General features: G+C 53.6%; 9 protein-coding genes across 9 annotated transcripts; 4 read left to right on the forward strand and 5 right to left on the reverse strand.

Moving 5' to 3' along the window:
* Window positions 1–186: 186 nt before the first annotated feature.
* On the forward strand, window positions 187–2,284 carry cocE-3 (Cocaine esterase; the record flags this gene model as incomplete). The annotated part of the gene is made up of 5 exons (XM_037327699.1): window positions 187–907; window positions 975–1,164; window positions 1,228–1,630; window positions 1,705–1,826; window positions 1,912–2,284. 5 exons carry the CDS (start codon window positions 187–189, stop codon window positions 2,282–2,284), a joined length of 1,809 nt encoding a protein of 602 aa, XP_037174635.1.
* Window positions 2,285–3,598: 1,314 nt separating this feature from the next.
* On the reverse strand, window positions 3,599–4,114 carry CGCA056_v012456 (uncharacterized protein; the record flags this gene model as incomplete). Its single annotated transcript, XM_037327700.1, has 3 exons — window positions 3,599–3,658; window positions 3,723–3,896; window positions 3,959–4,114. The coding sequence occupies 3 exons, from the start codon at window positions 4,112–4,114 to the stop codon at window positions 3,599–3,601; spliced, it is 390 nt and encodes a 129-aa protein (XP_037173997.1).
* A 2,206-nt stretch (window positions 4,115–6,320) lies between these two features.
* CGCA056_v012457 (uncharacterized protein) lies at window positions 6,321–7,003 on the forward strand (the record flags this gene model as incomplete). The annotated part of the gene is made up of 3 exons (XM_037327701.1): window positions 6,321–6,819; window positions 6,883–6,911; window positions 6,965–7,003. 3 exons carry the CDS (start codon window positions 6,321–6,323, stop codon window positions 7,001–7,003), a joined length of 567 nt encoding a protein of 188 aa, XP_037174634.1.
* A 399-nt stretch (window positions 7,004–7,402) lies between these two features.
* On the reverse strand, window positions 7,403–8,259 carry CGCA056_v012458 (uncharacterized protein; the record flags this gene model as incomplete). The annotated part of the gene is made up of 3 exons (XM_037327702.1): window positions 7,403–7,785; window positions 7,853–7,942; window positions 8,001–8,259. The coding sequence occupies 3 exons, from the start codon at window positions 8,257–8,259 to the stop codon at window positions 7,403–7,405; spliced, it is 732 nt and encodes a 243-aa protein (XP_037173650.1).
* A 1,775-nt stretch (window positions 8,260–10,034) lies between these two features.
* Window positions 10,035–10,878, reverse strand: CGCA056_v012459 (uncharacterized protein; the record flags this gene model as incomplete). The annotated part of the gene is made up of 3 exons (XM_037327703.1): window positions 10,035–10,040; window positions 10,090–10,184; window positions 10,236–10,878. The coding sequence occupies 3 exons, from the start codon at window positions 10,876–10,878 to the stop codon at window positions 10,035–10,037; spliced, it is 744 nt and encodes a 247-aa protein (XP_037174637.1).
* A 3,485-nt stretch (window positions 10,879–14,363) lies between these two features.
* Window positions 14,364–16,291, forward strand: MET3-0 (Sulfate adenylyltransferase; the record flags this gene model as incomplete). Its single annotated transcript, XM_037327704.1, has 2 exons — window positions 14,364–14,532; window positions 14,736–16,291. 2 exons carry the CDS (start codon window positions 14,364–14,366, stop codon window positions 16,289–16,291), a joined length of 1,725 nt encoding a protein of 574 aa, XP_037174568.1.
* Window positions 16,292–19,374: 3,083 nt separating this feature from the next.
* CGCA056_v012461 (uncharacterized protein) lies at window positions 19,375–22,032 on the forward strand (the record flags this gene model as incomplete). The annotated part of the gene is made up of 1 exon (XM_037327705.1): window positions 19,375–22,032. The coding sequence occupies one exon, from the start codon at window positions 19,375–19,377 to the stop codon at window positions 22,030–22,032; it is 2,658 nt and encodes an 885-aa protein (XP_037174024.1).
* Window positions 22,033–23,655: 1,623 nt separating this feature from the next.
* On the reverse strand, window positions 23,656–23,973 carry CGCA056_v012462 (uncharacterized protein; the record flags this gene model as incomplete). The annotated part of the gene is made up of 1 exon (XM_037327706.1): window positions 23,656–23,973. One exon carries the CDS (start codon window positions 23,971–23,973, stop codon window positions 23,656–23,658), a length of 318 nt encoding a protein of 105 aa, XP_037174093.1.
* A 905-nt stretch (window positions 23,974–24,878) lies between these two features.
* On the reverse strand, window positions 24,879–25,325 carry CGCA056_v012463 (uncharacterized protein; the record flags this gene model as incomplete). Its single annotated transcript, XM_037327707.1, has 1 exon — window positions 24,879–25,325. The coding sequence occupies one exon, from the start codon at window positions 25,323–25,325 to the stop codon at window positions 24,879–24,881; it is 447 nt and encodes a 148-aa protein (XP_037174094.1).
* Between the last annotated feature and the right edge of the window lie 1,660 nt (window positions 25,326–26,985).

Here is a 26,985-nt window from a genome sequence, read left to right on the forward strand (position 1 = left end):
TGGATGCGGCGCGTCTCCGATTGCGGGGGCGGGGGCCCGTACTTGGAGCATCGCAAAACGAAACTGGGGATTGCGGAGTTCTTATTTGGTAGTATACTTTATAATACGTAGAAATCTGCGTTTATGTCTCCAAAACCCCGGTCTTTTCATTATTATTGTGTGTTGAATTACGAAGAACTTCCCGCCATGGCACAAACTGCACAGCCGTTCTCTGTACCCGTCTTGTTTACCGAGCTCGACCATGAGCCAAAGAATACCTGGGTTGCCTATGGCTCTTATGAGAGGCGAATCATTGCTAAAGGATGGGCCAAAGAAGAGGGTCGCAAGGCTTTTGCCGTCGATACGGTCTGGGAGAAGGATGTCCGCATTCCGCTCCGAGATGGTGTCGAGCTCTTGGCTGACGTTTTTCGTCCGCTGACATCTGACGACAAGCCTGTCCCAGCCATCATGCCCTGGAGCCCATATGGCAAGACTGGAACCGGTATACTGCAGCTCGACATGTTCCCGTGGAGAGTCGGCGTGCCTCGCTCTGCGACGAGTGGTCTGGAAAAGTGGGAGGCTCCTGACCCTGCTGAATGGGTCGCCCGCGGTTACGCTGTTGTCAATATCGACGCTCGAGGGTCGTTCAAATCCGGCGGGGATCTTCACGTGTACGGAACCCAAGAAGGCCGTGACGGATATGACTGTATTGAGTGGATTGCGCAGCAACCATGGTGCAACAAGAGGGTCGCCATGGCCGGGAACTCGTGGCTTGCGACAACGCAGTGGTTCATCGCTGCTGAGCAGCCTCCTCATCTGACTTGCATGGCACCTTGGGAAGGACTCGGAGATTACTACAGGGAGTCTATCTGTCGTGGCGGCATTCCTGACCATGCTTTCTGGGACGTGTTGATGGGGTGGGCATGCGGTAAGCGTTGGGTGTTTCTCATGTGGGTGTTATTTACGAGCCTTTTCTAACGTAAAGTTTGTCATAGGACCTGGGATGCGCGAGGATGTTGGCGCGATGGTGGAAAAGTATGGTACTTGGAACGACTACTGGGAAGACAAGAAGCCGAAGCTCCGCAACATTACTGTTCCGATGTATGCCACTGCCAGCTTCTCAACTGGACTGCATACTGAGGGGTCAGTCAGAGAATTCCAGCTCTCTCGATCATCTGAAAAATGGTACGTCTACCGTCGGGGTGAAGCGTACTAACATCCACTTCAATTACTGAAACGCCGGAGTAGGTTGCGCTGGACTACAACCCAGGAATGGCACGACATTTATAAGCAAGAGAATCTTGACGACTTACAGCGATTCTTCGACAAGTACATGCTCGACAAAGGCAATGGCTGGGAGACTACGCCCAGGGTCGGATACTCATTGCTGGGCTACAATCGGCCAAGCATAGTCAACCAATCGGCTCCTCAGTTTCCGCCGGCCAAGTTCAGGTACGAAACCTTGTTCCTCGATGCGACGGAGGGCGTTCTAGGACATCAAAAGCCCTCGACTGAGGGCGTGGTTGAATACCAGGCGGATTCGCCTTCCGACGATGGATGGTCATTCCTCCACACCTTCGATGGGTACACCGAACTTTGTGGTGTATCGAAGGCCAAAGTGTACATGTCAACACTTGATCATGACGATATGGTAAGCTCTCCCAGTGCAAGGAGGTCATGTGTGTGCATACATCATAACGCTTAATACTGAACGATCTCCCGCAGGATGTCTACGTCGTGCTACGCAAGCTCGATAAGAACGGCAAAGCACTGTGGCACCAGAACATTCCCATGGAAGACCTCCCAAAGGGCACAACAGCTGACGATATTCCGAATGAGAACATATGGTAAGTAACAACCGTGCTTAAGTTTATCATCGTAGTCAGAAATCATGCGCTCTAAGGGCTTCTGACACTGACGAACCATGTACAGGCGCTACATTGGGCCCAACGGCCGTCTTCGTGCATCGCATCGCGCCATCGCAAATGAGTCGCTTGAGGGCCTTAGTCAAGATGCATACCAGGGACTAATGGGACCCGCGTACGTGTACCATCCACATACCGCACCACAAGCATTACATCGCGGCGAAGTTGTCGAGCTTGAGATTAGTCTTTGGGCCGGAGGTATGATCTTTGATGCTGGAGAATCTATGAGGCTCGAGCTGAAGGGTCGGCTCCCCATTGTGCCAGAGTTTGAGGGTCTGGACAAGCGCATTGTGAATCATAATGTTGGGCGGCATAGACTGCACACAGGTGGGAGATATGAGTCTCAGTTCTTAGTGAACCTGTGGAGGAGCGGTAAGTAAGGGCCAGACAGAATCGGTGTTTGACGTAGCTATTCTCATGTGAACATTGCTTGAATCAAGCCAACCAAGACATTTTCAGACTGACTTGCAGGTTGTATGTCTTCCAAGAAGGCTGAGTATAGTCACGTCGTCGGGTGTCAGCTAGCTAAATGAGAAGACTCACGGGTGCATGACAATATCTAAAAGAGCGTCGTGTCTTACATTCGTAATTTAAGTGAATCCCTAAAGCCAGTCGTCCCAAATGATGGCTTGGCAATGATGGCTTGGGAGGGATTTGCCACGACCTTTCGAGACATCTTCGCCTGTCCGCCCATGATCCTATTTCGATCATCGCACCGGAACTCAAGCATTTTGTGTCACTATTCAGGCCCGACACAATGCGCAGTCCTTGGAGACATTTACTCCGAAGGCACTTGGCTTCGGCACGTCCGTGGGCATATAGATCGAGATCGGTATGAACGACATTACGGCGGCTTGGCATGCCGGTGGCATGAAATATTCAAGTCAACAGCAGTAACAGTACTATAGCATCTGGAAACGCCCCTTCGGTCCATTTCTGAAGTAACACATTAACGTATCCATTGGAACATTCTCGAGTCTTGGTAGGGGCGATTGAGTTGTCGGTGACGATCAACCCAACCACCATTCAAAGTCAACTCCAACTACCTCCTCTACCACATACGACCATACCCATTGGAAAACTCGGGATCCCGTCCGCTCTCCCATAGATAAACCAATGAGGGCTGGAGTAGTAGTCGGGTCGGTGACGACCGGCGAATGCCCGGTGTTGTATGTCTTTTTTTTTTTTTTGCATGTGTTAGGTACTCAACTAGGGCGTCAATGCCTTCTTTTCAATTCCTGTGACAACCCACTTAAGACTTTTTGTCTTGGATATGCTGTCTTTCAAAATAAATCCTAGCTATTGGATATTGACTTGGGAGTCGTGGTTTTAGGCTTGAACATCTCTTGTGGACCAGGAACTTGGCTGGCCACGATCACAGGGAACCCTAACCCCCTTGGTGACGTGTCAGCCTTTTCGAGCCTTGGCTGCTGTCCTGCACACAACTAAACTAGGGTATGTAGCTGTAGATGAGCAGACTGCTGCGGCTCATGTCTACAAATCCTAACAAGTTGGGCGATTGCCCCAGCTATATAGCCCTTCGGTCAGTTCAACAACATACATAGAACAACTTGCTTGCATTCTCAAGGTCACATTTACAATGAAATGAACGAGCTGAGATTGACTGAAATGATGCATTTTGTGGCTAGAACGAAGATGGTATATTGACGAGTTGAAAAAACAATTGAACGAGTTTAGCAGGTTTGGCAGACGTTACCACTGCAGACCTGCCCTTTGTCTGCGCACGACTCAAACTAGATATCAAATGTCAGCTTGACTTGCTCTGAAGCTCCACACAATGTGAGGCAATGGACTTACGAAGTTCCATGTCATCTTGTCCCTGCCCGGGAAAACGTTACACTGTACGATATTGTTCCCAGAGCACCCAAACGCGTCCTTGTATACGCAGTCTTTGCCCTGATCGGCTTGCATCGCGACCGTTTCGCAGTTTCCGGTGTTGCAGATTTGTCCTTTATCGGGGCATGATGTCTCCTACGTAGAAAGGTCAGCTTTTGCTGTTCTTGTTGGAGCATGGCTCTGAACAGGGAGCTTACAAAGTTCCAGGTCATCCCACTGCCGCCTGGGAGAACATAGCACTTTACAACGTTGTCGCCTGAACAGTCTATGGCATCCTGAGTATCGCAGCCTTTGCCTTGGTCTGCCGCCAATGCGGCCGTGGCGAATAGTGGAAGGAGGAAGGAGAAGCGCATTGTGAGAATTGATGTGTAAGAGGGCAGTTGTTCAATGACGAATGACGAAGTGTAGTAATGACGATGGAGTTGAGGTGATTACGTCTGATCTTTGTAAATGCGGAAAGTCGGGCCCACGCACCTGGGCAGGCCATGTTCTTTAACTCTCTTGACCGGTAACATTAGAGCAACTCCCGTAAACTAGAGTTTGCACAATTTTCGATAACACATCGAATTTGTCTTGGCATTCAGGTACAATCCCATTAGTCGGATAGGCCGATGAGCATAATTGAAAATTTTATGCATAAGCGAGTCAGGAACCGTCTACTGCCTCGCATTTTTAATAGGGGAAATGAAGATCATAGGTGCATTGACATAATTTTCTAAGGCCCTTCACAGCCACGTTGATTAATTCGAGACTCGAGTCAGTTATGAAAATGTCTATTAGATTGATCTCCTGACAATACACGGCTCTAAATGGGTTCCCCGAGTCTGTTCTACCCCAGTGAGCCTAAATTACAGGCTGAACTTACCTCTACCAGTGCTTCAGACAGAGCACATAAAGTCTACAGCTCAGAACCCTCCGGTTGTGCTGAATCATGTTGCTGTCGGGGACCGAGACCGAGTCTTTGGAATAAAGACATAACAACTGGCACAACGCATCACCAGGTCTTCCAGCGCACATCTCGTCTCTCCACTATTCAATTCATCTTCTACCTTTAAGAAACCATGAAGCGCCACATCGAACTCAACAGCTTGCGAGCCACTGCCGCAGCCTTCCTTCTTGTCCAAGGCGCCAACGCCGGCAAGGTCTACTGCGCCAATGCAGAGGAGAAAGTCGTAGCCGAATCAAATTGCGACGGCACCGCACCACCAGGAACTTTCTACATGTTCAACAGCGAAGAAGAACTCGGCATCGGCTCCAAAGTCTCACTAAAGAACGCCGAAGTATACGACAGCAACGGAGCTTTCGAGAAGCGCCACGAACTATTCCCGGCCGACGAGCCTATGCAAGATCTCGAGGACAATGGTTTTGGGAAAAGAGCCTGTGGAACCGGATATGGTGGTGGTTACCGTGGGGGTGTATTTATTCCTATTGTTGTTCCCGTTATTGTTGGCGGTTGAATAGGCTCGTTACGCGCCTCCCCAACATACAAACTTGTCCCCTCACGCTTCAGCTGAGGATGGTCAACCGAGCGATACCCCTGAGTTGAAAAAGCAATAAATCTGATTCGTTACATCTTCAAACTTCAGCGGCACAAACGCAGAACGTGACTTTCTTGATATCGTGTGATCAGCCAGAGACAACTCCCCTAAGCCTTACTCTGTCCTGCTCGTAGCCAGACTGTGCGAACGTCATTACCGTTCCTGCCGGTTGTGGCACATTTAAGATTGTACTTCAAGGCCGTTCGTCTCATGTTCGTCTCATGCTGGCAACTTTGATGACACACTGATCATCCTGCTGCCCTGCGCTGGCGCAGTTGCAGGGCCCGAAAGGCCCCCACGACATGAGCACACTTAAGCACTTAAAGAGCCCACATGCTGCGACTTCTTTAAAAATAGCCTATTTCAAGGGCCCATTAGAAGCTGAGCTGAGCTGGGTCGCTCGTAAGTGGATCGAGTTGCGAATAGTGTCTCGATTACTCATCGCCCACCTGCAGTAGCCCCTTTGAGAAGGACCTTAAGGGAAGCGACATTCTTGTCTCAGTAACTCCACAAATTTGCGTATACGAGCCAGTCTTTAGAAACCAGTGAGACCAATGTCAGCTTACAATCACGAAAAGGGTAAGGCTATTTGTTCCTAGGTGGTTATAAGTCAAAGTTGGTCTTACTTGCAGTTGCAGCTGCCTGAATGTCTGGCGCCACGATGCAACCCAAGGGATTGGGTGCTTAGTAAAAGAAAGACATCGTGAAATGACAAATGTTGAGCCGATATTCTCGGAAAAACTCGGAGTCACGATGTTTCTTCGATCGGGCCTCTGTCCCTTGGCCAGCAGTTGTTGAAGTTCAGCCGTGGACGGTGGACGTGGAGATGAGTTGTCAGTTCGGAGAATGAAGAAGCCAAAAGTTCTTGCCATGTGGATGACCTCCGTTGCTGTTTGGGTATAAGTAACATAATATTTCCCCCTCTGCGCTGTTTGTCTTCACCAAGTCTGGCCTGCCATCACAGATTCTTCAGAACATCTTTCATCCGCACAACAAATAATCTCAATCTCAGCTACTCGCAATGAAGCTTTCTTCCATCTTTCTCTCCGCGACTGCCGTTGGCTCAGCCCTGGCTGAGACCATTCAGCTCCCCGACCTCGCTGATGGAAGCTACATCATCAGCATTGACGGAGAGGGCAAGCCGACTTGGACCGACATTACTGTCAACACCATTGACTCTGCCCCGGTCGCTATCGCGAAGCGTGATGGTGCCAGCAACAGCTTCCGCGCCAACAAGCGGTACAACTGGCCTTCTGGAACCTACCCGTGGTGCCCCGGTGGGGACTGGTTCTTGGAGAACGACTTCTACCAGCACGGTTGGGACGCGTTCTATGCTCAATGCAAGGCGAACGGCGATCACAAGTTCCCTAAGAACACTGTCTTCGCGAATTACCAAGGAACCTCCGTCTCGTACATGTGCGCGTACACTACGAACCCGTGCAACGTCAACGAGTGGGCTGATGCTGTCGGCTGGGCCGCTTCCAACTGCAAGGGCCGCAGTAATGGTTGGATGGAGCCTGGTATGTGTTCTAGCCAATGCTTTAAAGCGGACTGCTGAACATGGAACTGACCATTTAACACAGGATATCTCCATGTCCCAGGATGGAACAAGGTAAGAGATCTCAAAAGTGTTCGAAGGTCGAGAGAAGCTGATTGCGGTTATAGAGATACGGCTATGCCAAGTCGGGAGCTTCAATCTGCTAAATGGGGTTTCCGCCGTAAAATCCCCCTCGAAAGTCGGAATAAGGCAACCAACCACCATTCCACCGACATTGTCAATCGGCACAGATAATTCTTGTTCACGTTGGTACTTGTTTCACACATTTGGAAGAGATCGCATGGTAAAATACGTAACTACGCCGAGCCTCTGGGTCATGTGTTTCTAGGCAGCATTGGCACTACATCCGAAACAAATAGTAGCTAATCACCTTAAATGCTTATTTAAATACAAATACATGTGCCCTCATCCAAGCTAGAACTTATGTGACCAGTAGAACGGTATGTTTAGGGTTGGTATGTACTGAAGGCGATGAACATCAGACGTGGCCTTCCAAGCTATACACACTGACGTAGCCCAAGCCTTGTTTCAGCCGACAAAGATTCCTAAAACTTCTTCTCGAACTTCAAATCAATGACATCTTGAGGCTTGATAGCCTTGACCCTGCTCCCTCTGATATCCGTCCTGTTAAGTAGCTTCTCAAACACAGGGGCGAACTCTCTGCTAGTGGTGATCGGGAAACCGTGGAAGTTTGTCATGCCCGGCTCAACCTCGAGCTGAACCCGGTAGGCGAGGTAGACTTCATTGAAGCGGATGTTGGTGTCCTCGTTCTCGCGAGCCGCCGCGACGGCAAAGCTGAAGAGGGCGCCCTGGGTCACGGCCGGGGCCACGCGAAGACCCCACTCGCCCTGAGCGCCGGTGCACATTGTCCATGTAGTTCCAGGAAAGCCCTGATCGAGCAGGTAGGGCACAGTAGCGCGGTAAGCAACTGTAATATGCGTGAGTTAGCTGCTAATTTATCTATTGAAGAAGTGAGTTTTCGAGGGTTTACTGACCGATGTACGTCTCAAAGTTCGCGGTCATACTCGCGCGGAACGCGGCCACGTCGAGTTCTAGGATCTTCGCGTCCGCGTAAAGCCAGCCAGCTAATGACGATATTTCAGCTTTATGGTCTAGCGTTTCTGAACTTTTGATGAAACTTACGCGAGGCCCAGACGTGTTGGAAAGCAGGCAGCTTGCCCTCCCGCACTTGGTCAACCACCCCCTTAATCGAGTCTTCCGAAGTCGTGTCGGCCTCGACCGTCGTAATACCCTCGCGAGTGCCGACATATTTGAAGATTTTCTCCGCGCTTGCCTCGTTGCGTACGATAGCAATAACATTGTGCTTGGCGTTGAGGGCGCCGATAATGGCGGCAATGCCCATGTTGCCAGAGGCGCCAAACACGAGAACAGTTTCGGTCATGTTGTCTTTGATCTTGATGCGTCGTTGGAAAATTGTGTGTTAGTCTGTGACTGATGATCTGAAGTTCATCCCAGCGATCTCGATGAACTCCAGGCCTTTATATGACCTCACTCCCGCCCACTATCACCATCGCTCAACCGAGTCTCTCGCAAATCCGGACGAGCGGCCGGATACGACTCGATTGAATACTAAGCAGCTTACACAGCAGACGGCGCAACCCGGAAATTCGTCGACGTTGAGGCGACAGTTTTTTATTTTGCAAAGTATTCCTCGGTCTTTTCGCGTGTTAGCAATGGCCGAAAAGGCCGTATGGTGGTGATTTGGGTGCTCGTAGACCGAAATGTCCGTGCTGCATGGGTTGACGCGGTTCGCAAACGCGCGGGGTTCCATGATTAATAATGAGTCATCTTACTCCGAAGGCAGCGGAATAAGACGGCGCAACCCTACCCAAGCATGAACAGTTGTAAAGTCAGAGTACCATCGTGTATCGGCAAGCGTTTGAGGGCCGTGACGGGGTCTGCCGGAAAATTGAACAGTCCCCCGGCCATGCTCAGACGAAATCTGGTTGAATATCCTTGTGGAAGGGTACAAGTTTATTCGAAAAAGCTTTCAGAACGCGTATGGAATCAGAATGGCGTGTTCTCGGTAACTCTGTATACAGTTTCGAGTTCGGCATCCCACTCCGTTAGTAGAGGGCCCGGTTCGTTTCCCCCGGTGTGAACGGATCGGCACCCGCTATAAAGCCCCACAGGGACCGACGCAGCTCCGCCGGCCGGGCAGGCAGCCAAAGACATGCTGACCTTGGTTAGCTCTAAGGAATGAGCAACAACAATGTATCTGATCGTTTCTCCCAAAACAAACCATGAAAAGGCGTTGTGATGGTATTTGCAGGAAACAAATGAAATCATGATTCACTAATTTCAAAGCCCTTGAGCGTGACGTATAAATAGCGTCTGTAAGTGTTCCGACAAAATGTGAGATCTGTTTCTGGGAATACACCTAATGATATTCAAAACCAGTCACTTGGCTGACTTTACTCGAGTTCGGGGCATATCATCTGCGTGTGACGTTACATGCTTTCAGTCCTACGACCGATCGTATGTCTCCGTTCTCCATTTCTCGACCAGTGCCTGTTTCTTTTCGCTTAGTCCGGTAATTCTACTGAAGTCGTAGCCCTCTCGGGGCCAGTAGCCGTCAGCACCTGCCAACCAGAGGTCGGCTCTCTGTCTTTCAGATCGCCTGACATCTTCGTCGGTCCAAGAGGCTCCCAGCCGTTGGGTGGAAGGCCCTTCTCGTCTGATCGCCGAGGATCTGCCTCGCAACCGCATCTCGGGCACCTCATCGACATCCCACATAATGTAACCACATTCCCAGAAGCTTTGGTCCAAGGGGTTGAAATTTGAGCAGATGGTTGGTTCGGTCCAGTGCATAGCCAACCACACACGGAATGGAGTCGAAGAGAGTGAATCCTGTGGACCATCCATTGGCCCGGCTAGTACATCTAGTTTGCCCTCTTGATAAAGTTGAGACAGCCTTGCTTCCTCTTCAGTATCGAATTCAAACAGCATTTCCGGATCTTCCGGATCGTAATTGTCGTATGTCGTTGTTGCCGCCAGACACAGCTGTCCGAAAGGCTGGTAGTCGGTATCTACCATCTCAAAAAAGTCGATTAGATATAACAGTTCAAGTCTCTCTTCGTAAGTTTTTGCCTTCATGACCGACACCAGAAATGGAAGACCATTGCAAAGCTGCAACTCAGACGTAAGCTAAGGTGTCTATAACTAGTTTCTGAGAGATCGAAGACGCGGAAGAACTTGGTGCATAACTCACATAGCTCTGGACTAGGCCCAACTCCTCAGGGTCACGTCGCCATTTCACAGGAACTCCGCCCCACACGACGTCATGTGCAGCAATCTCATCGTATGCTCGGGTGTTAGTTAGTGATTGGAAGCTGGCACGATACCTTCTACACGTACCAGTAACGACCTTGTTCTCAAGATAATAGTACACGCAGATGAGTTGCTCGTTGACCCATGGCGAGAATTCTGAGAAGAAAGGATATTCACGGTCGATGGGGGAGAGGTTCCTTTCAAAACCCTTCCTCCCGCAGTATAGGTTACACATGATTTGGTAACGATAGAAGGCCCTGTCCAGACGGAACGTTTCCTGCGGGTTAAGATGCTCGGCATGCTCCAGCTCGAATCTTTCGACAAACGCAGGAATCGCCTCTCTGGAAAAATCATCGCGGAGAGACTCGACGGCCGCATGGTTCTTGCTGAGGATTGCGTACTCGTCTAGGGAAAGGTTGATGAGAGCTGCTGCGGCATGGCAGGGCTCGGATATGTCTGTGATGAGATGATCCAGCAAATTTCGGATGCCATCGTGGTTATCGCCACTGAGCCTTGCTGACTTGAGCAGTACAAGGGCGAATGGGAGAGTGACGTGAGAAATCTGATTTGTGATAATGCTGCGGGCTACGTAGTGAAGGTTATCGTGAAGAGCATTATGGAATACACGATGACTCAGGATTGCGAGCCCGAGCTGTTCGAAAGAGTCCAGGTGAGTCAGGATTTCGGCTACCACATGCAGCGACACCCGCTGAAGTGGATTCGATGCCATTTCTTAACAGATGAGGCCCCGTGAATTTTACCGAGGAAAAGGGCTGGGGGAAAACAGAGTATGACAGCGGGAGACGAGATGGGCTGGGTATGAGCATATAAAGCGACGGGCTATCGCAGGCAGCAGGACAGCATGCCAAGAACCGGGAGGTGTGCTTGCCGCCGAAGGAGGATTGACTTGGTCGGTTCTAGTCAGGCCAACAATAGCACTGCATACTGTAGCTGATTGGCTGCAACCCTGCCATATTAAACGCCCTCTATCACTGTGATGTTGAATTCCTCTAACATTACTCAGCTTCTCGGCCGCTCAAGCTACAAAGCCCAAATATAAACCAAGTGTGATGTATGGCTGTGACATCTAACCGTCAATTTGGAATTTATCTCTGAACAATGTTTGTCAATCTTATATGCGACCAGTCGCTCATAGATTACGAAGAAACAGTAATACAAACGACAGAGGCAACTTGATAGTAACTTTGGGAACGTCGTTAGAAATGAAGAAGAGAGCAAGGCGGGACCCTTGATCAACACGAGACGAAAGCGAGAAATCAACCGTCGCGGCTCCAAGCTGCAGAGGAAGACTGAGAGTTAAGTAAATGTGAAACAAGGATGAGACATGCGATATATTCAGTCAAAAGCCCCAAGGTAATTGTCTGTGTAATTACGATTGGCATAGTGAAGGCCTCACTCTGTCGGTGAAGGGACAGATTTTGTGGCGGCCGGTGAGAGCCGGTCATAGCCCCACTCCAACCGTCGCGGGGCCGCTCCACGGGCCGGCGGCTAGATCGGAGGCAGCACCGAGCCATCGTTCCAAAGCTTTCGGCGACGAATACGATTGTTCAGTATGACGATTGCTTCTGCAGAACACCACGGCGAATTATGGAAGAGCCATATCAATGAGAATCGAGACGAAGATATCGGTGGCGACGGCGGCGGCAGCAAGGACGAACAATCGCCACCTTCAGCTTTGGGGTAGTGAGGTCAGTGTTTGCGTCCGATCTAGTTTCAGCTCTTTGCCATGGACAGGCGGCTAGGTAATTCCAATCGGCCACGTCCTTCTACGACCGGTTCTTAGCGGGTCATCTTCGACCAGTAACAAAAGTCCTCGCTCCGGCCGACGACGCTGGTCTCCGAGTCGCGGCTTTCTGGGAGATCCGCCCGTGTTCGGGTGAGATCTGCTACCCACTGAGCCAAGATCCGAGTGATCTCGAGAGATTGGGTATCAACCCCAGTTGATGTGACGTTCGAGGGCGGATGCATTACTCCGACCACTAGTGCTACGCGGCAAGAAGACACGACCGTCCCCTCGCCATAAGCCATATGGGTCAAACTCGAGACGACTGAAATACTTGCGAATATCCGCAATGAAATGAATTGACCAGGCAACTAGCTTATGTTTGTGAACAGCAACTTCATGTTCACTTGCGAAGCCGAAACCATCTGTCGTCTCTAATGGGTTTGTCGTCAAAGTCTTCAACAACCAAGCTAGGCAGAGCCCCAGTCAACTCTGCATAAAGCCCGATTTGCTCTACACAACCTTGAGGGTTTCCATCGTCTTTGTCATCGTTTCCGCGCCGCGCCAAAGGCGGGCAAATGGTCCGCAGCAAGCCCAGTCCGTTTCTTGTGGCTGAGAGAAAACGGTAGCCAGCCATCTCCAGTCGATTGGCCAATTGCGTCAGCGGATCGTCAGGAACTGGATCTAGCGTGTAGAATGTTGGCGACGGGTGGGTGTCACGGTGGAGAATCACGGAGCCGAAAAGTGGACATGGAATGTCATCGTTGACCAGGCAAAATGTGCGGCGTGCCATCTTTTGCCCATCTCCGCGCAGCAGCTCAAAAACTGGAGATGATGGCTCTCGGTGTACCGCTAGCGATATCGGGTCCGACCCCGCAGGCCCCGGCAGCCGCGAACCGACAGCCGCTAAGCCGATCGACGCGGACGTCGGGGGGGTCTACCCGTACCCCACCAGCCCTGACCGAGGTGACCGACGACGTTTGTCCATGCTTTCGCTGGAGCGATGGGAGGCAGATTTGGGGTCAAGGTTAAGCGGGCATGATCTGCGAGCTGTCAAACTTGCTGCTGTCGAGGATCCTGATCCAGAATATTGGGTTCATGTTGGTTGGAATGAAGTGCGGCTTTGTAAGACACGCAAACGCCACATGTGACTCGCCAAGCAGGACGTTGGGCGCGGTGGGATCACGACATAATCATCACCGCAGACAAGTCTGTTGGAACCAGATATCTCTCGCTGCTTCCCTGTATGATACATAGCGGTTTGCTTCTTGGTATGTCTTGCCAAGGCGAGTAGATCCTCGGTGCTCTTAGCCCATCCCGCGCGATGGGCGGGAGGAGGTTCAGTTGAACGGGTGGTTGGCCCGCAGCCAAGAGACTCGGCACCAGCACGCCAGACGAGGCTGGGATTGCAACTTTGACGAATTTGCTGCATGCCTCTTCCAACAAACGTGGTCATGCTTCGCAATTGGCTTTTGGGCTAAGGGAAGACAGCGTGGCGCGGGGACCCTGAAGGACGAGTTCGGTGAACAAGCCACATTTGGCGGGGTAATTATCTCGCTTTATCAACGCCGCACCGCGAACCAGACCCCGGCAGGACACCACGTCGTTGTCTCGTCGTCTGATCGCAGCTGGCGCCTGTTAAGGTTGTTTCTCTTACAGCTGGCTAGGCGTAGCTCAGAACACAAGGCACAAGCAACCACAAGGTGTTGTCTCTCTCGCGGCGGGCTTACAAACCTTTGCGCCCATTACCAATCCGTCGTGTCTCCGGTGTGCAACGGATGGATGCCGGAAGACCGAGCCGCCGCTCAAGAAGACTTGCGACACAACAACAGAAAGGGACCCCACGGCTCCATGGATCTCCCATGGGTCGTCATCGGGGTTCATTGTGTCAGCCATGCGTGGGTTCAGACTTTTCTATCCCTCCCGCGGCTGCACCACGAAAATGGCCATCTCCATTGGGACGGGGAGGATGGATCTTACGGGCACATATCGTGGCGATACATGACTTATGCGTCGCTACAGAGTGCTAAACACGCCGCCAAGGGGGGGGTACATCTGCAAGGTAGCGATCACGTCATTTGAGCTAAACAGCCTCCATTTTTACCTTGGACAATGGGCATGCAGCACCAGCAACCGCAGACGACAGCAACGCCGATTTCACGCCGGGGGACACTTGAGGGACAATTTTTCTTTCTCTTTACGTGTTGAGCCCGCATTTCGCATTGAGGAAATAAAAAGACACCGTTGCGCCCCTCTGCTCTGCCGCATTGTCTCTTCCTCCTGCTGGTTCTCTCCTGTGTCTCTGTCCTCTTCCTCCTCTGCAACTCTCCCTCGACCAAGCCAATTGGTTGTACTGTGTCTCTTCTGAGCTTTTCAGGAGCTTCGTATACCCCCTCTAGCGTCTTTGTTTCTGCTCAATCCCGAGTCTTGTCTTTGCCCCGCGCAACTACTCTCAATACTTCACATTCACAATGGCCAACTCTCCCCACGGCGGTGTCCTCAAGGACCTCTTCGCGCGCGATGCGCCGCGTTCCGCTGAGCTGCTCGCCGAGTCCGAGAAGCTCCCCTCGCTCGTCCTGACCGAGCGCCACCTCTGCGATCTCGAGCTCCTGCTCAACGGTGGCTTCTCTCCCCTCGAAGGTGCGTTGTGTTTTGCTGCTGCTCCCTTGCTTGTCTGCGATGGTGGGGTTGTTGCTACCTGCTGCGGCTGCCGCTGCTGCTGCTGGACGGAGACGACCCCGCCATGATTTTTTGGAGGGGCAATTCGTGCCCGACGATTACGTTGCGCTGTGGAAAAAAAACAGTGGGAACCGTGAACTGACCGAGGCACTCCCGCATCGCAGGCTTCATGACCGAGAAGGACTACAACGGCGTCGTCAAGAACAACCGCCTCGCCGATGGCAACCTCTTCTCCATGCCCATCACGCTCGATGTGTCCCAGAAGACCATTGACGAGCTCTCCATCAAGCCCGGCGCCCGCATCACGCTGCGCGACCTGAGAGACGACCGCAACCTGGCCATCCTCACCGTCGAGGATGTCTACAAGCCCGACCGCACCGTCGAGGCCATTGAGGTCTTTGGCAGCGACGATGACACCCACCCCGGTGTCAAGCACCTCTTCTCCAACACGGAGGACTTCTACGTCGGCGGCAAGCTCGAGGCCATCCAGCGCCTCGCCCACTACGACTTCCTCGACCTGCGCTACACCCCCGCCGAGCTGAGGCTTCACTTTGAGAAGCTCGGCTGGAACAAGGTCGTCGCCTTCCAGACCCGCAACCCCATGCACCGCGCCCATCGCGAGCTGACCGTCCGCGCCGCCCGCTCCCAACAAGCCAACGTCCTCATCCACCCCGTCGTCGGCATGACCAAGCCCGGCGACATTGACCACTTCACCCGCGTCCGCGTCTACAAGGCCCTGCTCCCCAGATACCCCAACGGTATGGCCGCCCTCGCCCTGCTGCCCCTCGCCATGCGCATGGGCGGCCCCCGCGAGGCCATCTGGCACGCCATCATCCGCAAGAACCACGGCGCCACCCACTTCATCGTCGGCCGCGACCACGCCGGCCCCGGCAAGAACAAGAACGGCAAGGACCACTACGGCCCCTACGACGCCCAGCACGCCGTCCAGAAGTACTCGGACGAGCTCGGCATCCAGATGGTCGAGTTCCAGGAGATGATCTACATCCCCGACCGCGACGAGTACCAGCCCGCCAACGAGATCGCCGCCGGCACCCACACCGCCAACATCTCGGGCACCGAGCTGCGCAACCGCCTCAAGACCGGCAAGGAGATCCCCGCCTGGTTCTCCTACCCGGAGGTCGTCAAGGTCCTGCGCGAGCAGAACCCCCTCCCCGCCCAGAAGGGCTTCACCATCTTCCTGACGGGCTACACCAACTCGGGCAAGGACCAGATCGCCAAGGCGCTGCAGGTGACCCTCAACCAGGGCGGCGGCCGCTCCGTGTCGCTGCTCCTCGGCGAGACGGTGCGCTCCGAGCTGTCGTCGGAGCTGGGCTTCAGCCGCGAGGACCGCTTCCGCAACGTGCAGCGCATCGCCTTCGTCGCGTCGGAGCTGACCCGCGCGGGTGCCGCCGTGATCGCGGCGCCCATCGCGCCGTACGAGGACGCGCGCAGGCAGGCGCGCGAGCTCGTCGAGAAGAGCGGGCCCTTCTTCCTCGTCCACGTCGCGACTTCGCTCGAGTACGCCGAGAAGACGGACAAGCGCGGCATTTACGCCAAGGCGCGCGCCGGCGAGATCAAGGGCTTCACGGGCGTCGACGACACCTACGAGACCCCCTCCAAGCCCGACCTCGTCGTCGACGTTGAGAAGCAGACTGTGCGCTCGATTGTCCACCAGATCGTCCTGCTCCTCGAGAGCCAGGGTCTGCTTGACAGATTGTAAAGGGAAAGCGCATTCGTTTTTGGGAGGGGCATAGCGTATCAGAGATGAAATGAACACACCGGGTGGGCAAAGACTTTTGTTCACGGAGTTGATGAGAAAAAAGACTTACATGGATATGGGTTTTTAGAAAAAGCCGTTGGGTTTTTGTGTTTTTGGATTTTTTCATATATTACATACACTTGAGATGAATATCATGGATATGGATATGGATGGCATTTGGCATCTAGGTCAGAGTCTTCATCTTTCCCCCTAGGGGAGAAGAGAGAAGAGGATTGAATTGACGAATATGATTGAGCCATCGTTAGTATTCACGTCTCGCTGCATGGTGATGAATAGTTTGAGTTCCTTATCGCGATCGTATTGTTTAGCCTCGCATTCGAGTACCGATTGTCGAGGCGATCAGATTTGATAAGCATGGACGACACGGCGTTGCAGGGCGGACGGACGGACCCCCCTTCCCAGGCCAGGAACCCGAACGATCGCAAACGGCCGAGCTCAAGTGCATGATGCATTCCCGCCGACGCGGGTTCAGAGGCGTGAGTTCAGGCTTGGTGGAGGGTGGGAGTTGGTTCGGTTTGAGATGTTGGTGTCTGTACTGCTGCCGTGCGTGTGTGGTGGTTCAAGGTTAGAGTGATGGTGGTGATGGTGATGGTGGTGGTGTGGTACGGCCTGGCTGCAGTGGTGGAGTGGGGGAGACACACGGTTGGGCGCTTAGCTTGACGCGGGTATTGGGCGGGAAGGGCCATTCTTGGTGCCCGACGATGGGGTTGGCGCATTCGTTGGCGGGTAGCAACACATGGAGAGGTGGTATTGATGGGATGGGCATGCAACCGATGTGAACTGGTGAGGGGTTTAGTTAAGGTGTGTTTTATTTTAGGAAGCGGCCTTCTTTTCGGCGTTGAGGGGTAGTTCCGATCTTGGTGATGATGGGTGGTGGTGGTGGCCTGCTGTGCTCGTTGAAATGATGGGTTTCGAGAGACAGAGAAGATTAGGACTGCAAGACAGGTGCTACGGTCGGTGAAGTGAGACGAGTGCTTCGGGATGGCAGGTGAGAGAGCTGTGTGAGGCAGATAATTATTTGGTGGTGTTTGCCGCGTTACTACCATGGTACCAGAAAGAAGCTACGAGAGCTGTCTCGCGGGGTGTCAGACCCGTGGCTCGTTTGCCTTGGGCCGAGACATGGCATCGCGACCATTGACAGAGCTGCCAGTGACCTACCTCAGGTCTGCGGCTTCGATCAGGAACAGAAGGTCATCTGCTGCTACCTTACCCAGAGACATTCGTTGCGTAAAGTAGCCGACAGCTCCGCGTACCTGACGTGGGGCCCAAGACCAGTTGGTTTGCAGCAAAGCGATGCGATGTACGGGCCAATGATTTGCAGATGCGATCCAATGGGCGGTGTCCTGCTTGCCTGCCTGTCTTACCTTGGCCGTAGTGTAAAGCATCTGTGCCTGAAGCTTCTCACCCGTTTCCAGGTGTGTCTTTCTTGCCTTGACCAGCAGCTCAGACGGGGGCTCAGGAACGCAAACCCACGGGCCTTTTCCGCCATCCCCGGAGGCTTCTTCAGATTCAGCCAATGTTATGCCTTTCGGAAACATGCGGAAAATGAGCCACTCGCTGGGCTTCCTTGGTCGCCTTTGGCCGGCGACCGTCCGCTGCCTGCCAGCCACGCCCGTCGGATGAAGGATTACAGTGTGCAGTGTGCAGTGCGTATGACGATGCGGTGGTTCAGTGCCTGAAGTGATTGACCTTTTTGCCGGGTGACTTGGATCTGGGCCAGGCCCGAGCTTCTGCCAGTGACCGTTGTGGGGCTCAAGGGACCTCACCACTTGAACCACCTCACCTCTCACACACACCACCACTCAGCCCAGTACGGATGCACTAAACCTGCGACTCTGCCAAATGCTCAGCCCGGGAAGTTGAATGCGCCCGCCACGTCAGGATCTGGCCACTGTGCAAGCCAGCTGCTCTGTGTCTGTCTTATGGTTTGTTTCTGGCGGGAGGAAAGAAAAGAGGGAAAGAAAGCAGTTTGCAGCCAACAGCCAGCAGCAAAGTGAGTGACTTGTGTCACCGCCCCAGCCCTTTCACATCCTGACGGGAGGGACAAGTTCCCACTCGCCCCCACAGCCCAGCCCGTCGACGGCCAGGTTGCCAGCGTCTAGTGTGCAGCATCTTCCCACCGCCCACCGCCCTCCGCGTCCACCCCCTTCCCAAGTGCCTTCCCAAAGTGCGTTCCCTTCCCTCTTCAGTGACGGGTGATCCACACTTGCCGGCCCTGCCCAGCCTGTCCAGCCTACCAGATCCCCCAGGCATCGAAGCCCGCAGCACCAACGCTGGCAACGCAGCAGCCGACAGGGGTTGTTGCCTTTGCCTTTGCAAACCACTTACCACAAGAGAAAGGACACTCACTCGTGGAAGGTACGCCGCCAGTACGGATACAGTACAGAGTAAGGTACTCTGCTGTGTGCTGTTCCATTCTCAATTTTTTTGGTCGAATCACACCCGCCCGAGCTGCCTTGTGTCAACGAACACCTCCCGTCCTCCCTCGCAACCGCCCACCGCCCATCGTACGTACGGCTCCTTCTCTCCTCCGTCTTCCTCTCGCCGCTCTTGCCTCGCTCCCGAAGCTCTGCTACCTCACCATACATCATCCCGACGGCTAAAACCAGCCTCGACGGCGAACGTCACTGACGACGGGACAGACACTAAATCTTCCAGAACCCTGAACCCTCGACCAACGCTCGCTCGCTCAAAACAGGGGGGCTAAGGGGAAAAAAAGTCACCGCAATCCCCGGTTTTTAACGACTGCCGAGTCGCCTTCAACCTCTTTTGATCGGTGAACCCCAGACCAGGTCCTGCCTGCTTCCTACCCGCACCTCTTTACAAACTCGTCCAAAACCTTGACCTCGACGACGGATCGCCCGCCGACGGGCCCCAAAACCTTCCCACCCACCATCTCCTCCCTCGACAAACAGGTTTATTCAATCCCTCCTCACCCGTCGCCCGACGACGCCCACGCCTAAGCCTAAGCCTCGCCGCGCAGCTACCTGAGCTTCCGGGCTCGCATCCATGCGCCAGCCACCATGTCTTCCGTAAACCGTGACGTCGATACCGTCGTCGACGACCTTGACAAGCTCCCCCGCGAGAAGAAGTCCTCCCGCATCAAGTCGGAGCGCAGCCTCAGATCCGACAAGGGCGACAAGGAACACCGCTCCTCCCGTGTGAGCTCACGATCCTCGAAGTCGAAGATGGTTGACGGCAGCGGCCTCGGAAGCGATACCCACTCGCGTTCCCACTCTCACCGCCGTCACCGCACCCGCGAAGAACGAGACCGCGACCGCGACCGCAGAGACCGGGACAGGGACAGAGACAGAGACAGAGAACGTGGCCACGACCGCTCCTCCTCCATGACCGACCTCGTCCCCGAGCTGGCCAGAACCTCCCTGACCAACTCTACCGATCGCGTTTCCGTTCCCTACCCGACCTTTAGCAAGGCGCACAGCAAGGAGGCTGTCCGCAGCAAAGATGACGTCTCGGCCGTCGCCGAGAAAGAAAAGCAGAGAGATCCCTTTACCCCCGAGGCGACCGACCTCGGACAGAGCGACGTCCACCGATCCAAGAGCGTGAACGATGCCTCGCGCAAGGTTTCGACCAAAGAGAGGCCTCCCAGCCCGCCCGAGACAGATTTGTCCGACAAGAGACGATCTGAGACGCCCGAGTCGTCGCGCAAGGAGCGTTCAAGCTCAAGATTAACCGAGAAGAGGGATAGGGATGACCGACCGATCTCGCGACTGAGCGGCCTTTCGATTTCAAGGTCGGGATCTAGAGCCGACGAAAGATCCCGGGTGAGCTTCAAGTCCAAGAGTAGCAGTCAGGCCACCTACGTCAAGTCGCCCTCTTTCCCTCCCGGCGTGCAGGAGAGCCTCAACATCAAGCCGAGCAGGTCTTCCTCCAAGCGCAGTTCGTCGAGCAAAAAGAGCCGACGATCCGATATCCAAGATGGCGACTCGTCCCCTGAGAGCGTGATGGATTCGTCCCCCAAGACCCCGACCCAATGCCCGAACTACCCCCCGCCCTTGCCGCCGGACCAGAAGCCGCACCCTGGATTGGCTCAAGTGTATGCTGAAGAGATCACGCCCTCGGGCACCCCAGCGACCGACCTCCCTGGACCTCCTCCCCCGCCGCCACCTCCTCCGCCCCTGGACGTCCACGAGGCGCCTAGAGTCGACTACCTCTTGCAGAACGGCGGACTGCTTCAACCTCTACCAAAGACGTTTTTGTCTGTTCTTCCTCGTCAGAATGGCGCCAGGCCTTCCAACCCTCCTCTCGTTGGCGCGCAAACGCTGTTCGCCCCTTTCTTCAACCTACTGGATCAGTACAACTCAGTGCTGAACAGAAATGGCTCGGTAGCCGTTGCAACCGGTCACCGATCGGTTGCTCGCAGACTCCTGGACCGCCTTGAGAATGTGTTCTCTCGGGAACTGCCCGAGTATGGATGCACCTGCGTTTTGTGCGAGAGAGGGCCCGATATCCAGCACCGCGGCCTGGGCTGGGGCGAGGTTCTTGAGTGGGTTAGCGGTCGCATCGAGCTCCCACAATGGCCTCCCTTTGACTTGGCGACCTTGGGGTCTGCCGCTGCGGACATTGCCGCGGATCTCCCCCCTCGTCCCGATTCGCCCATCCAGATCGACCCCGATATCGCCGAGGAGTTCCGCGAGCACTACCTCCAACGGTCTAAGAAGGTCAGGGGAGCTGTGGACAAGTGGTTGAACAAGTGCGGTGACTCGACCGCCCCGACGCCACAAGACGTTGACGACGACACACTCACGTTCGCCATGCTTACGAACCTGGACCCTGAGGACCAGCCGTACTTCAACGCCATTCTCACCGGCTCTAGCCAGCTCAAGCCCACGACGAGAGCCCCTACACCCTCTCACTCTCACCGTCCCCGCCCCGACTTCATTATCAAGGCTGGTCTTTCCCTCCAGCGTCTGTATCGCTTGCAACAGACGCCCCGCGATGCCGAAGTCGCAATGTACCTTGTCAAGAACCCTCATACCCACGATCTCGTTGTGACAATGTCCGATATCAACACCCAGGAGTGGGAGATCTTGACTTCGGGAAGATTCGATGGCTTCTTGTGGTCTGGCGCCGACGGAGACGACGTCAACACCCCGATCGCCGACTCCCGGGGAGCCACTCCCGCGAGCGGCTACTTCCCTTCTCGACCCTCGACTGGAGGGCCTTGTCGCAACGCCACCCCGTACTCTCGTGGCGCCACTCCAGCTTCCTTCGTGAGCGGTATGTCAGCCGCCGCGAACCGTCAGGCAGTGTCCCGTGATGAGGAGATGGAGATGGCCGTCTTGGCGGAAGTGGAGCGTGAGATCTACCAGGGTATGGAAGTGCTGGAGGATGCCTTCGAGGCACTTCACCTCAGGGCGGAAGTTGTCCGGACGGCGCTGCGCAACAGAGGCGCCGGTCTCGCGCACAGCCTGCAGAGCCGCCGACGTATCGATGTGCTGCCCGGCTCCGGCAACTCCCAGTCTTCGGGCTACGAGCGCCCGGGATGGGCCCAGGGCGATTTGGACAACAGCGATGACGACTGGATGGGCGGCGACGACTTCGAGCTCGCTCCCGACGACTCGGCCAGCAACATCAGCAGCTCGAGACACCGCCGACCCAAGCGCCGGACGGAACGGCGCACACCCGCTCCGATCGAGGAGGACGATGAGGAAAACTGAACTCAAGGATAATGAAATGCGATTGTTACTGCTCGGCTTGTTTTGATGTCAAAGTGAGCGGGCGTCATGAAAAGCTGCATGTGCGGGGAATACCAAGGATTGATGAGTAAGGACGCCTGGACATGATGGGATGAAGTGGAAAGTTTCTGTCGGAATTTGCTTTGGTTTTTTTTTTTTTTTTTTTTTTTTTTTTTTTTTTTTTTTTTTTTTTTTTTGGTCACGACGTGTTCATCCCAGTGTTTTGCGCCGGGGAAGATTCGAAATGCCTCCCGGTTGGATGGGATGATGACATAACGAGGGTGGTGGAGGTCTGAACGAAAACGTTTGAAATTGGAGGTTTGAATTTGCAGCGAGATTGAACATCTCGCGTTGCGTGGCATCCGTCTGCGTTTGGATTTCTCCCGCTCCCCTCTCACAAACACACACAACACATACACACATACACACCTTGTTCGTAACGCTGAGCTTGGCTATGCCGGATCTTGGTGGTAGCTGCATGGTCTTGGAGTCTAGGTTCATTACTGCCCGTCCTGGGCCGGTTTTCTGTTGATTTTTAATGACAAAGTGTTTTGAGATGAGGATGCTTGCTTTGATGATTAGACTTGTGATTGTGAGATGTCCATGGTAAGGAAGGGGCAGGCGGGCGGGCGAAGGTGATGGACGGACGGCCTGCCTGCCTTACTTGGGTGCCGATGCTGCCTTGGTTGTCAACTCCCGGCGAGAAGAGCAAGATGGACCCAGTGGTCGGGACAAGCGCAACCGCAGCGCCCTGGTGTTGCCATATCTGATCGGTGGGAGGTTAAGGGTTCAAGTGGATTCTTTTTGGCTTTTTTTGGTGGTGTTTTTTGTTCTTTGCTTGTGGTTCGCTCGTCTTGGTGTCACGGTCTGAGACGTACGGTTTTCCCATCATACTGCATCACCAAAAGAATATTTTTCAAAGAGCAGTGTCAATCAAGGAAATGGAATAGCAATCCGCAACTTGACCTTCTAAAGTACAATTGCCCCTTTTTCTTAGTCCAAATGAACGCCGAACTCGCCAAACTCCGTAACTGCCCCCCGTCTGCCCAACCATGAAGCATGGCTCTGGACGGGTAATGATAGGAAAAAAACTCGAAACCTGTTATTGGAAAGTTCCAACTTGTAGAGTGAAAAGAAAAGTAGATCCGGAAACTGGTGTGCTTGGGGACGGCAAGTACGTATGTCCTTTGCTCCTTCCGTGTTGATGCTGGTGTGAATACTGGAACGCCGTGGCGTCGATAAAAATGATGTCTGACTTTGGTGAGAAATATTTGGATGGTATGAAGTACCAGTCGCTGTTTAGTAAAACTTGGTCGAAGAGTTCGCGAAGTATAGAAAAGACGGATATCATGGCCGGTATGGCTAGGTCCATCAGACCTTTCGAAGATATTTGAAGAAATTGAAGCATCCCTGCGTGAGGAAGTAGCCGAGAAGAATCAACGTGTGGGCGACATGTAGTACCATGAAGATGCTGAAATTCGAAAGCGTACCGAAGAGCTGCGGGAGGCAAGACTCTCGCTCGCGCGTAGGGACCTCGGGTTCGTCAAGACTGGTTAGAAAACGGTGAGCTGCTGACGAATGAACGACTCCGTGAGACTGGCGTTCTTACTGTACCGGCTGCACCTCAACTCCATCGGCGTCCAGAAGTGTCTTCAGCGCCGCGATGGTGATGTTCTGCTGCTCGAGGGCCATGTCGAGGTCGCGCCGGGCTATGTCGAAGGCGTTGCCGGCACGTCCGACCTCGCGCGAGGCGTGCTCGACGGCGAGGAAGGCGCGGCGGAGGCGGTCTTGGTGGTGGTGGTGTTCTTCGTCGCGGAGCTGGACCTGTGCGGTGACGGCGGCGCCCATGTCTGCCATTTTGGACATCATGTCGTGGAAGATTGGGGGGAAGGACTGGTCTGAGGTGAGAGATTGGGATCGCATTGGCGTGCTGGGGATGGTTTGGTCTGCAGATGGAGTGGCGATGGGTCTGGCGAAGTTTGTTGAAGGGAATGGCGTGGGAGGTGGTGGTCTGGTGGGGTTATTGAGGGAAGACGCTCGGGTATTGGTGTTTCGAGGCGCAGCTGAGGAGTCGAAGAAGTTCTGGCGCGGAGTGGTGATTCCACGCGGGTTGGTGGTGCTTGAAGGGAAGGTCTGGTAGTTGCTCCTTCCTCCAGGAGTGAAGCACCCACCTATATTGAGAGGATCGCCCGGCAACATGCTCATTCTCTGTCTCTTCGCTTGCTGAGCAGATTCTCCGTGGTCGTCAGCCGAAGGGCGCCTTACGGTTTTGGTTTGTGGAGGCGGCATTCTTCCCTCCTCGACCTCAGTGCGCGGTGCCGGTGTTGACTTCCATAGCATCTCCAGGCGTGGGTATTCCGCTGGGTCAATTTGATTGTCAGGCGAAGAGGCAAAGCTCGATGGTTGGGGTGGTGCTGGCGTCTGCAGTCTTTCAACTTTCTCGACAACTTCAGGGGAAGCGGGGGTTATCTCTTCATCGCCCTCTGGGGTCTCCGGGGGGATGTGCGTGACCTCTTCACCTCCGTCCACTGGTCTAGGGGTAGTCGGCTCTTGTTGCTGCGTGGGTGCCGGAGGATCGGCTGAGACTTTCTTCTCCGCGATAGACAGCTTCGGGTTGCAGCATTTCTCGGCATCCCAGCCTGCATTGGCGAGCCACTCGCACAGCTCTTGAGGCAACTTGCCGTTGTTCATGATCCTCGTTGCCTCGAGGTCGATGACGGAAGGCACGTCATCCGGTTCGCGTTCTCCATCAGGACCCCAGCGCCCCATGAGGAAAATAAAGGGCTGCTGCAGCTTGTAGCACTTTGGGGTCTTGACATTCCATCCCCTTAAGGTATCGGCTCCTTTGGAGCAAGATCTTCCTCCTTCTGCTCTGGTGGAGGTGGAGGCGGAGGACGCAAGACTCTTTCTATCGCAATCAGCAACGGATCGGTGCATGCGCTGGGCTCCCAGCCTGCGTTCCTGAGGAGGCTTGAGATGATGTCGGGGAATTCGCCGCCATTCATTATTCTCACTGCCTCGCAGTCCACCGGCGAAGGCGGACGCAGTCTGTGGTTCTGAGCATTGCCTAGGAAGGCCAGAAGTCGCATGTAGGACGGCTCCTGAGTGACGAGTACTCTCTTGCGTATCTTGTCCCAGGAAATGGTGTTGATAATTCGGCGGAGTTGGAAGTCCAAGTCATGTACTTCGGCGTACTTTGGGTGCATTTGGGCCTTGGCCCATTTCAGCCAGCCTCTCTTGCATCTCGGAGGATTCTGGGCAGAGGTTGTGGACATGGTGATGGATGTGCTGCCAGCAAGGGCCTTCGAATGAAACTAAAGAAAAGAATAATGCTGGCAAAGAATTTGAAACGAAATGTAAGAGAGGTGTCTGTAAGCTCCAAAGATATGATACCGACAAGTAAGAAATGCCTTGGATGGTCTTGGAGACGGAAGTATTGCTGTGCAGGTAGAGGACGGCGTCTAAGCAATCAATATGGTGTGGTTGCGTTAAAGAAAGACTAAAAGATGATAAGGAACGTGGCTCATGAGGCAAGGAACCCTGTTGAGATGGAGCTTGTGTCTCGAGATGGTTGGTCCATAGACATGTAAGGAATGAGTTGAGTGAGAATGTTGTTGGGTGTGTGGAGAGACCTGCGTGAAGGAAGTCGTGATTTGAAAGGTGAGAGAGCACGCCGTGTTATGTTCGTGCGGGTCGCACCTGCTCTTGCATTGATGAATGGCTGAACAGGTCAGAGGTCAGAAGCATACGCCTCGTATGGGTTGAATGGTTGGATGCAAAAGTAATGAAGTGGAAGTAGTTCATACGGATAGTGAATTTTCTAGTAATGTAAACTGAAGTGTGAAAGAAGTTGGTGGGTGGGAGTTGGTGGGTGGGAGTTGGTAGAGAGGTGGGCGGCTGGGAGGTATGTAGTTGTGCAAGTTGCATGAATCTCTCGACCCCCTGCCACATTTATGTAGCCCTGTTCCGGGCACACAGGGCAGGCTCGAGGAGGACGACGACGACAACGAACGGCAGTCAAGGATGACGTTGGCGCTTGCCTCTCTGTGAGAACAGTGGCCAGATCAGCCCTGCTAATCTTATTTCTGGTTGGAAACACCCTTCTTCCCTTTCATATCATCGCTTATACTTTCGCGATGACGTCTCTTTGGTCCCTGGAGGACCTTACTATCATGTCAATTGTGGAAACCAACAGTTGCACTATATATCCATCGACACTCAGAGACATAAACGGCTTGTCCTCCTGTTCTAATGTTTTGGCAGGTGTACCATTCTGTGTCATCCTTGATATGAGAGTCAGCAATCAAGAGAGATATTTTCAGCTGCTCTGGGAGCTGTCTTGAAGTTCAAAGACTATATTTCCGGCAAAGGAGCTGGCGTAATGAACAGTTGGTTTCAAGGAGTAGATACCCTTCCGCAATTCATGTTTACATCATACATATTCACTGGTGACGTAAAGCATTAAAGCACCTAACGCACACGTCGGACGGCATGACTGGTCTTTTCAACCAATTCAGTTTGACCCTTTTCTCCTTGGCCTTGTTTGATTATCATTTGACGGCTTGTATTCTAATACTCTGGAGGACGCATAGTAGGCTATGAAGACTAGCACGCGAGGCCCCAGCGCTTTCATCTGTTCATTTCATGCGCCGGCTTCGCCCCACCTTGTCTTAGAGCTATGAGAACCAGAATAAGCCCATGGAAACCTCAGATTGCTCGACGCGCCCATATCGAATCATCATCTACAAAAGAAGAGACACGGCGCTTGATTGGGACAGAGTTGGCGCCGTTCTGAATGGTGGTGTGTATGGGCTGCAATGGTTGTCCTCATGTATTGTCCCTGCTTGAGTGATGACAGTTGCTAGATAGGCTATATATGATCTTTCTTCATGTTTTGTAAGTGTCTTTAGCTCATTTGGAGATTTCTCCATACAC

Source organism: Colletotrichum aenigma (genome assembly GCF_013390185.1).
Source record: "Colletotrichum aenigma strain Cg56 chromosome Unknown KSG_Cg56_contig08, whole genome shotgun sequence".
NCBI classification, from domain to species: Eukaryota; Fungi; Ascomycota; class Sordariomycetes; order Glomerellales; family Glomerellaceae; genus Colletotrichum; species Colletotrichum aenigma.